The 11,399-nt window shown below is 37.5% G+C and overlaps 1 protein-coding gene across 1 annotated transcript in view; it reads left to right on the top strand.

The window, feature by feature from the left end:
• Positions 1 to 11,399, top strand: part of LOC117328419 (E3 ubiquitin-protein ligase rnf213-alpha-like) — a 71,639-nt gene that overhangs the window by 4,859 nt on the left and 55,381 nt on the right. Inside the window, exons 3-4 of the mRNA XM_033885947.1 lie at positions 9,548 to 9,843; positions 11,093 to 11,340. Coding sequence (XP_033741838.1) covers positions 9,548 to 9,843; positions 11,093 to 11,340 — 544 coding nt within the window. The remainder of the gene's footprint in view (positions 1 to 9,547; positions 9,844 to 11,092; positions 11,341 to 11,399) is intronic.

The following is an 11,399-nucleotide window of genomic DNA, read 5'->3' as shown; positions in this document are numbered from 1 at the left end:
CCTTGATATTAATTGTAGCTTTAAAAAACTCTTTAAAAGATTTGTATCTCACCCAGAAATTTATTGCCAGAGGTAAGGGAGAAAACTCCTTCAACCAGTTTAGAAAAGAATGGACCAAATGGGAAAGACTCGCTGGAAATATTTGATTACAAAAAAAAACTGATGATATAAATTTAGGACAAACAATCCTACCTTGTTTTTAGCCCACCATCATCAGATGGTGGGCTATTCAAATCGCCCTGCATCCGTGGTCCACCGTCCGTCCGTCCCTCCGTCCGTAAACAATTCTTGTTATCGCTAATCCTCAGAAAGTACTGAAGGGATCTTTCTCAAATTTCATAGGTAGGTTCCCCTTGGTGCCTAGTTATGCATATTGCATTTTGAGACCAATCGGAAAACAACATGGCCGACAGGCAGCCATCTTGGATTTTGACAATTGAAGTTTGTTATCAGTATTTCTTGGAAAGTGCTAAAGGGATCTTTTCTCAAATTTCATATATTGGTTCCCCTTGTTTGAAAAGAACTTGAGGGATGTTTCTCAATTTGCACAGATTAGTAAGAGGAAGGGAAAATAGAGAAAAGATCAATCTGACATGGAACCTATAAAGATCATTCAATAGTGGGCACCAAGATCCCTCTGGGATCTCTTGTTTCTGTGTTTGTTTCTGTTTTGTCTATTCATATTTTGTTTGGCTGTTGTTAATATTTATCCAGGTATTGATTTGATTTGTATTAAATATAATATGATAGTGGATGAATGTGTTGAAAGTGTGTCTTAAGTGTCGTATGTCATATTTAATGCATAAATATGTTAAAATAATTTTGAAAAATAAAAAATAAAAAAAAATAAAAAAATAAACGACATTTTTTCTGAAATTGAAAAATGTATATATATCGCTCATATTTGACTTGTAGCACCCCTATGGGGTAGGGATTCAAAATTGTAACAATAGTGGGGCTGACCCTCTGGGGGCCTGATGGATGGGGCCAAAGTTGGTCAATTTGGTTGAATTGATATAAATAACATCTTCTATAAAACTAAACAATGGATATCGCTCATATTTTAAGTGTAGCATCCAAATGGGGTAGGGATTTAAAATTATACAAAGGTGGGGCTGACCCCCGGGGGCCTGACGGGCGGCAATTTGGCTAAATTGATATAAATGACTTCTTCTCTAAAACTAAACAAGGAATATCACTCATATTTGACAGATAGCATCCCTAAGGATTGGGGATTAAAAAAAAACTACAAATGGTCCAGCTGACCCCTAGGGTCTTTGAAGCGTTTGAGGTACCTTTCCCATAACTATATATAGCATTGTCAGACATAAGCAAATTTAATAAAGCTATTAACAAATTGAACATGAATATATTTTGATGCTTGCATGGTCAAATCCAACCAGGTGAGCAATAAGGCCCTCTGGGCCTCTTGTTTAGCTCACCTGGCCATGTCTGTCTTCCTTTGTCCTTCAATTCTTAGGTCATCTGACCCGTAGGGGTCTGGATGACCTATTTCCACTGTGCTTTGTCCATTGTCGTGCTCAGTTCCTAAACTTATACTTTCAAATCAATGCTCCTTCTGCTGCTCCGTTGCTAGACTTCTTTCATCCTTTTCATTTGTGCTTTGTTTTTGCTTTAAAATATGATGAAAAGATTTTTTCATTAATTTATTCGAAAAAGTCACATTTTAACACCAAGAATGATTTCAATCAAATGTTGTCTGAAACACAGTTGGGGGGTGGACAATCATTACTTTTTAGCTCACCTGCCCGACTTTTTAACATCAAGATGCCTTTGCCGTTATAGTCGTGGTGGTGAATTTTGTTGGTCTCACTTTTGTTTCTGGCTAACAACTTCCCTTTTCTGGAATACAAATGATATACATCTGCAGCCTAATATATAGTTTCTATTTTAACAGCAATTATTGACACGATTTAACTGATTGTTCCTGTGTTTATTGCAATTATTTAAAATGAAATTTGAATGTTTGGTGTTCTAGGCTATTTTAGATTATAAATATAAACATTTTCCTCATCAGTATAGGCAATTTTGTTGGCATAGGATTATGAAGTTCTGTCTCAATCCTGCCTTAAAAACGAAAGGAACACCCCGTTTCTTATTAGCTCACCTGGTCCGAAGGACCAAAGTGAGCTTATGCCATACCGTGGCGTCAGGCGTCCGTCCGTCCGTCAACACAATTGAATTCTTCTTCTGAACCGCTGATCAGAATTCAATCAAATTTTGTAGGAAGCATCCCTAGGTGGGAGGGATTCAAATTTATACATATGATGGGGCTAACCCCCCAGGGGCCTGAGGGGCGGGGATGAAAGGGGTCCATTTGGCAATATTGATACGACTTCTTCTCTGGACCTAAGCAATGTATGACTTTGATATTTCAGTGGTAGCATCCCTAGGTGGCTTGGATTCAAATTTATACAAATGAAAGGGCTGACCCGCGGGGGGCATGAGGGGCGGGCCAAAAGGGGTCCATTTGGCAATATTGATATTAACGACTTCTTCTCTAGACCTAAGCAATGTATGGCATTGATATTTCAGTGGTAGCATCCCTAGGTGGCTGGGATTCAAATTTATACAAATGATAGGGCTGACCAACCAGGGGCCTGAGGGGCGGGGCCAAAAGGGGTCCATTTGGCAATATTGATATTAACGACTTCTTCTCTGGACCTAAGCAATGTATAGCATTGATATTTCACTGGTAACATCCGTAGGTGGTTGGGATTCAAACTTATACATGACTGTGCTGACCCCCCAGGGGCCTTAGGGGCGGGGCCAAAAGAGGTGTTTTCGGCAATATTTAAGATATTAGTGATTTCTTCTCTGGACCTAAGCAATGTTTGACATTTCAATTTCAGTGGTAACATCTCTAGATGACTGGGATTTAAATTGATACAAATGATAGGCTGATCCTCCCAGGGGTTTCAAGGGCAGGGCAAAAGGGATCAGTTTGACTATATTGCTATAAAGGACTTATTGCATTTTTGAAACAAGTAAGATCAAGAGATGAACACAGTCCTGATGTAAAAAATAAACCCAGGGGTCGTTCCCCAACCCCATGGGACTTAATAGATAATAATAGATAAACCAGGTGAGCGCTTGTTATTATTATATTAAGTCCCTAAAACAAAGTTTGGGGACTTATAGTTTTTACTCCGTTTCTTCTTCTTATTATTATTACTAGCTAACCAGTAATAAGAATTTATATATTCAAGTATTTAAAAGGTAAAAATTGTAGTAATCCAGACGATTCTGCCGTTGATACATTTATTATGAGGTGTTTACAAAAGGATACGATAGTAACGTGGCCCTGTTGGTCGGGGTCAGCTGAGGGAGTCAGATCAGATCAAATATTCTTAATAGAAAAATCCCGTGGATAAGTAATTCGACTATGGTTGAGAAGATGAATGATTAATATGACCATATCTGTAAACTGGAAAACGAAAGTAGGTCTAGCCCAACTAGGTGAAGCAAATGCTGCTATTTTCGCAATAACTGTTCGTTTTACTTGATACAATAGCTATGAACAAAATCAGTGTTACCTGCCGTTGTATTTTAGCACATTGGTGTCTCAAAAAATGCAAAAATAATCCGGAAATGTTCAATATCTTCTGTTTTTATTAGCTCACCTGGACCGAAGGTCCGGTGAGCTTATGCCATGGTGCGGCGTCTGTCGTCCGTCCGTCAACATTTGCTTCAAATCGCTACTATAGTCAAAAAGTTCTTATTGGATTTTGACCAAATTTGGTCAGAAACATCCTTGGCAGAAGGGGATCAGATTTTGCATAAATGGTGACTCTGACCCCCAAGGGGCCTGAGGGGCGGGGCCCAATATGGGAAATTGAGGCAATTCCTTTAAATCGCTACTAGTCATAAAGTTATGAATGGATTTGAACCCAATTTAGTCAGAAACATCCTTTGGGGAAGGGGAACAGATTTTGCATAAATGGTGACTCTGACCCCCAAGGGGCCAAAGGGGAGGGGCCTAATGGGGAAATAGAGGTAATTACTTCAAATTGCTACTAGTCATAAAGTTATGAATGGATTTGAACCCAATTTGGTCAGAAACATTCTTGGAGGAAGGGGAACAGATTTTGCATAAATGGTGACTCTGACCCCCAAGGGACCAAAGGGGCGGGGCCCAATAGGGGAAATTGAGGCAATTCCTTTAAATCGCTACTAGTCATAAAGTTATGAATGGATTTGAACCCAATTTAGTCAGAAGCATTCTTGGGGGAAGGGGAACAGATTTTGCATAAATGGTGACTTTGACCCCCAAGGGGCCAAAGGGGCGGGGCCCCATATGGGAAATAGAGGTAATTCCTTTAAATCGCTACTAGTCATAAAGTTATGAATGGATTTGAACCCAATTTAGTAAGAGACATCCTTTGGGGAAGGGGAACAGATTTTGCATAAATGGTGACTCTGACCCCTAAGGGGCCAAAGGGGCGGGGCCTAATGGGGAAATGGAGGTAATCCCTTAAAATCGCTACTAGTCATAAAGTTAAGAATGGATTTGAACCCAATTTAGTAAGAAACATTCTTTGGGGAAGGGGAACAGATTTTGCATAAATGTTGACTCTGACCCCCAAGGGGCCAAAGGGGCGGGGCCTAATGGGGCAATAGAGGTAATTCCTTCAAATCGCTACTAGTCATAAAGTTATGAATGGATTTGAACCCAATTTGGTAAGAAACATTCTTGGGGGAAGGGGAACAGATTTTGCATAAATGGTGACTCTAACCCCCGAGGGGCAAAAGGGGCGGGGCCCCATATGGGAAATAGAGGTAATGCCTTTAAATCACTACTGGTCATAAAGTTATAAATGCATGTTGTAAACTCAGAGAGTCTGGACTTCATTATTTCTTTAAAGCAGTTGGGATCCCCACGCTATAACCATAAATAGCATTGTTTGAGGTTAACAAACAAAAGGAATTGAACATGAACATTATTTTGACATTTGGTCAAATCCAACCAGGTGAGCGATACAGGCCCCATGGGCCTCTTGTTATTGTCATGTTTTCCGGGTCACGTTCTAATAGCATGTGAGCTTCCGGTTACGTCATCAAATTCATTTCCTGCGAATTTATTTATTATTAATCTAAATCAACACTTCAAATAAAATGAAGTGAAAGAAATAAAAAATGTCTGAATAAAAATATTGTGATCAGTATTGAGTGCAACATTAAAGTTACATCGTAAATAATTGCTACGATTCGCTAATCTAAAGCATAAGTAATTGAAATCAAATTAATTTAAAATTCATTTCTATTATAATCTTAAAATTTTTATCAAAAGATCGTTTAGAAGCTTTGCAAATACTTACTCTTTCAAACGCACAGATGCTTTGATTTGAGCAAAGATGGCGACCTGAAGCTGTGTGGCAGTTTGGATTGGAATTAAATTGCGTGTATTTCTGCAAGTAAACATCGTACAATGTTCCCGTGTGGTCAGATCATCTAATTTTGTCAATATGTATTCAAAACAGTTGTTATTTAGTCGCTACGGTCATTAACATAAAAATTCGGATTATTATATAAATACTTATTTAATTATTCTTCCGCCAAGCTTTGTCTGACGTGTTTCTCGAATACTGTAAGTCGGATTGAAATGAAACTTTGCGTGAGCATAGATGGCAATTTGAAGTTGTGCATCGTACTATTTATTTTTCGATCTGACATCCAATATGGCCGTCAGAGCCCATAATTTGCTAAAATGTAATGGGCTTATAACTCTATAACCGTTGGTTGCACTGAAATAAAACTTGGTGGGAATAAAGATGAACATGTGAAGATTATTTTGAGACCCTTTTTTTTCCCGAAATCAATTTTTTTTTTTTTTTTAATTGGAAAATTTTGCCATTTCTATGTTGAACGCCTGGGTTCCAGGCCAGCTCCACTTATGTTTTCATTATAAATTTAATTTCATGAAATTTGGTATTAAGGTGTCTCATTAGGGGATATATACGTTTTGAGTGGCTATACTGGCGATTAGAACATGAAATTTGGTTTGAACTCGAGACCGATAGGTATAGCCACTCAAAACAACGTACTATCCCCATTCTAACACATTTACTATCGCATATATTTCGAAACATTGTTTTACATCGCTACAAGTATGCTGTTAAGTACTCTGTGACCTCTGCTAGTGACGTGTCATACTGTGGCGGATTGACCAATCAGAGAGAACCTATCAAAGTCGGTCAATTGGCCACGCCCATACTGGCGAGTGTTCGGTCTGTTTGTTGATGAAGCGGTGTATTTGGATTGTTGTGAAAGTCCTGTTTCCGAAGATTTAAAGACATATTTGGATTTACTCGGTATGCATAACGACATGTGCATTTTGACAAAGTCAGAGTTGATGTGTTTCTACAGGCTCAACCGTTATGTTAAAGTTGTGTGCACTTGTTCCATTTCATTTTGGATTTTACTTGGCTAGATGCCTAAGTTTACACACAGACGAAATGAACGTTTCAATCAATAAATGACATTAAGAATGATGTTAACGATTTTTGTTAAATTTATTCAGTTAATTCATTCTTTTCGATTTCTTCACTTTCGATTCCAATCTCATGGGTCATCAATAATAAATGGTGCGGAGTGTTGAATTTCCCTACGAGTCGAACTTGACGCCATATTGTTTTGATTAGAAACGGGACGTGGCCTAACACCATAGATCATGATTCTATCGTAGATTAGAACACGGTCCGTAACCAATCAAAACATGCATTGCAAGCGAATCGTGTTAGAATGACACTTAGAACATTACTCCAACTTCCGTTTCTAGATTGAAAAAATGGCCGCCATTTCCTGGCCTCTGATTGGTCGAAATTTAGATATTGTCCAATTTTGATGAAATTTGGTTTGTAGGTACATCATGGGACACCAGTCACTCTTGTAACCTCACTTCCCCATTTTAACAAAATGGCCGCCATTTCCTGGTCTCTGATTGGTACAAATTTACATATTGTCCGATTTTGATGAAAATTGGTATGTAGGGGTATTAGGGGACTCCAAAACCAACTGAATGGTTGAATAGCAACCATACGGAAGCTTCTGATTGGTCGAAATTAAGATGTTGTTCGATTTCAATGAAATTTGGTATATAGGGATATTGAGGGATGCCGAACGTAATGACTGTTGGGGTGTTTGGGGGACTTCTGTAGTGGTTTCCCATTACAATTAGTACTTGTTTTTATTATTATTATTATTCCGCTTTCTTCTGTCTTTCCGTTGTGAACTTGTCCGGCGATTTCCTCCTAAACTACTGGACGGATACTTATGAAACTTCACATGAGTATTGGTGGGGAGTAGAAGGTGTGCAACGCGCATGTCTCGTAACGAAATTCAAAATGGCCGCCATTTTGCGGCCTCTGATTGGTTGAAATTAAGATATTGTTCAATTTTGGTGAACATTGGTACATGGGGGTATTGAGGGAAGGCAAACACAAAGGTACCACTTACGAAACCGTCCGTTGCCACGGTAAAGAAATGTATGTTCTGATTGGTTGAAATTTAGATATTGTACGATTTCGGTGAGAATTGGTATATAAGGGTTTTGAGGGAAGGCGAACACAATGGTACCAGTTTCGAAAACCTGTGTTGCCATGGTTACATAATTTACAACTGTTGGGGTAGTTTGGGGGACATTATAGTAACGGCCACCGTTACAATTAGTACTTGTTATTTGTGTGTCGCTAGAATACAAAAGAAATATCAACAGGAAATTGAAGGCAAGTTGTAACAAACTACTACTCTTTTTGGTTACCTTTTGTATTGGAAATCATTTAACATGGTTTGAATAAGCAGGTTGGGCTGACAGTTTGATGGTATGTACATGTTGGCCCTGATTCCTTGGACTGAGTGTTGGAACACAAAAGGTCAAATTGACAGAAATTTAAAAAAAAAATCATCTTCTCAAAACCCAAATGCGGTAGAACCAAATACTCTTCATAGATGGAACAGTCCTAGGTGATTTACTAGAAGTGTGTATTTCCTGACCCTTTGATCTATAACTAAGAGGCTCAGGGACCTTATATTTGGCCTGTAGCATACTGGGGTAAAGGGCTATCAAGTTTGTTCAAGCAATCGACATTGACTTACATTCAAGGTCACATTGGTCAAATAGGCTTAAATTTTCAAAACAACTTCTTCTTGGTAACCAAGAAGCCCATGAACTTGATATTAGGCCTGTGTCATGCTGGGGTGAAGGGCAAAGTTTGTGCAAATGAATGACCATGACCAACATTCAAGGTCACATATTAAACTAGGTTTAAGTCTGCCAATGGCTTCTTCTCAAAAATAAGAGGCCCAGGGACTTGATATTAGGCATGCTAGGGTGAAGGGATATGAAGTTTGTTCAAATGAAAAATCTTGACTTATATTCAAGGTCACTGGGGTAAAAAATAAGTTTAAATCTTGAAACATTCAAGTTCACTAGGGTAAAAAATAGGTTTAAATCTTGAAACAATGATTTCTCGATAGCCAAGAGACCTGATTTTAGGCCAGTAGTATGCAGGAATGAAGGGCTAGAAAAATTGACATGAATAAACCTAGCTCAATCTTATATTTGAATAAAGAGGTAATCAGCATAGTATCTGCAGAAATAAACTAGATCAACTTCAAAGTTGCTGTAGAGCCAGGTGAGCAATACAGAGCTATTGGCAAGTATTGGGCCTCTTGATGTATATAAGAAATATAATAGAGAGTATGTTACCAATACCTATTGGCTGGGATTCAAATTCATACATCAAAAGGGGTCCATTTGGCAATATTTATATTAACAACATTTTATCTGGACCTAAGCAATGTATGATATTGATATTTTAGTGATAACATCCCTAGGTGGCTTGGATTCAAACCAAGAGGCACAGGGACTTGATATTGCGTCTGTAGAATATTGGGGTGAAGGACTACCAAGTTTGTTCAAATGAATGACCTTAACCTACATTAAAGGTCAGAAGGGGTCAAATAGGCTAAAATCTTCAAAATGTCTTTTTCTCAATAACCAGAAGCCCTCGGTACTTGATATTGGGTCTATAGAATGCTGGGGTAAAGGGCTACCAAGTTTGTTCAAATGTATAACCTTAACTTACATTCAAGGTCACAGGTGTCAATTAGGTTAAAATCTTTAAACAACTTCTTCTGAATAATCAGTAGGCCTAGCTACTTGATATTGGGTCTGTAGCATGCTGGGGTGAAGGGCTACTAAGTTTGTTCAAATGAATGACCTTGATCATAATTTAATTTTGAAAAAGTTTAATTGGCCAAAACTTTGAAAGACACCTTTTCAAATGCCTGTGAAACCCTGAGATCTGATATCTGGTCTCTGATACATTTGTTATTAATTATGTTTATTTATAAAAAGGATCACTGGATAGCAGTTGAGTGATTCGGGCCCATTGGGCCCTTGTTAGTTCTTCTGAGAACAAGTGATGTTAAGCAAACTTGAAATTATACCTGTAAATATGGAATGTTGTAAATAAAACAATATTATACTTAAATGCAAATTTAGTACTTTCAATTTTCTTTTCAGATACTTGGCACCAGTTTGATGGTTTTGTCTATGGAAAGCTTGATTCCAACTTCTTCAAATTTGTTAAGAAAAAGTTTCTGGGAATTGATGATCATGAAAAAGTCATGAGGGCAGATGCTGAAAAAATGTTGAAATACCAGTTCCAGAAGTTTTTGCATGACCTTCAGTCACAAATTATGACACCAGAAGAATTCTTTCACATCCTAAAATCTCTAATATCAGGATATACTTACGTGTACCAGTTTAGGGGGAAAATTTGGAACTCTGTAACAGACTTTGAGGGTTTTTCTGGAAAGGTACAACCTTTTATTTATACAGTGAGATTGTTTTAGATGGGTTTTTGCATGTTGTAATGCTCAACTTTATTTTGCTGTGAAAATATTTAATTATTCAATTTTTCCTGTATTGCCTTATATAGTTATGAAGTTGGGTTAACACCAGATTTGTTAAGTATTCTTGTAAAGTATTTTGTAGTGTATAAGTATAGACTTTTTAACTCATCATCAGATATAGGGTTATTCAAATTGCCCTATATCTTTGGACTGTGGTTGGTCCGTTGGTCCATCTGTCTGTAAACAGTCATTGTTTAGTAATAAGTTATTGATATGTAATCAATATTTGAATTGGTAGGCAATTGTATTTGCATAAAATTGATAGCTTTTATACAGGTAATCCAACACATTGGTTACCATATAATACAGTGGTCAGCTTTGTGTTACTGGTATCAAGTTACTGCTAATATCATATAGGTCCTTAGACTCTCAAGTCACCACAATTTGGTTACATGATTGGTCAAACTGCATGACCAATAGGTGTCATGTCAGCAGGCCACAAGAACCAACAGCTGGAGGAGAAAATCCATGGCCAACGTGCTGTCCACTAAGCTAACATTTCATCACTTCCTTTGGCAAGGCAGACGCAGGCATTTCAGTTCTGTTAACACCTACTCTTCTTTACTCAATTTTGTATTTGTAGATGTTAGTTTGTAAATATTTAGTGTAGTGTAGCATGAGGACCGTACTTTAAGTTTCAACTTAAAATAATAATACTGATTTATTGTCATTTTACTGTTTGATATAACATATGCTCTCGTGAATCATGGTATGAAGTTCACCCAAAACATTTGTGTATTCTTTGTAAATTGGGTCTTCAAATGTATGTTGTTCTTCTAGCTTAGGCATCTATAACTGAGATTTGAATAAAACAGCTATTTTTTTAGATGTTCTGGAAGGATATTTTTCGAACTACAAATATAGGTTCCTCTTGTAATTGGTCCTTAGTTGTGCTGATTAGATCACTCAATGGTGGGTGTTCAGATCCTTCTGGGATATTGTAATGAAGTGAAAATTGGTTTCATTTACCAAAAAAGAAATAAAAAACTGGTAACTACATTGTTTTGTAATGCAAAAAAACTTTTACTAGACTAAAGACAATATTTTAGACATTATGTCAGATACATATCTGACCAAATCATCCAATTGTAGGTCCTAATTTACAATTTCAAACTCTGATGTTTCTCAGGATTTTGCCCTTTTATATTTTCAGATATTTAAACAATGTATAGGGACTGTTGTGCAAAGGATACACGAAGAAGCCTTACCAGAACACCTGAAAATTGGCATCATCCTCTCTCTGATACATGCCATCAACTCCTATTTGCCCTTTTCAAAGGAAGATGAGAAAGCTATAGAAGCACTTTGCTTACTTCTCCAACTACATCCATCAAAAGAAGACCAAACTCACATTAAAAGAACACATGAAGAGATTAAAGTGTTGTTTCCACATACTCTGAAGTATGATAGTTTTAACTTCAGTCAGCATGACCAATGTAATATATATGAATGCCATATCT

The sequence above is a fragment of the Pecten maximus genome, chromosome 5 (genome assembly GCF_902652985.1).
Source record: "Pecten maximus chromosome 5, xPecMax1.1, whole genome shotgun sequence".
Taxonomy (NCBI): domain Eukaryota; kingdom Metazoa; phylum Mollusca; class Bivalvia; order Pectinida; family Pectinidae; genus Pecten; species Pecten maximus.
This window is presented reverse-complemented; position numbering and strand designations above follow the sequence as displayed.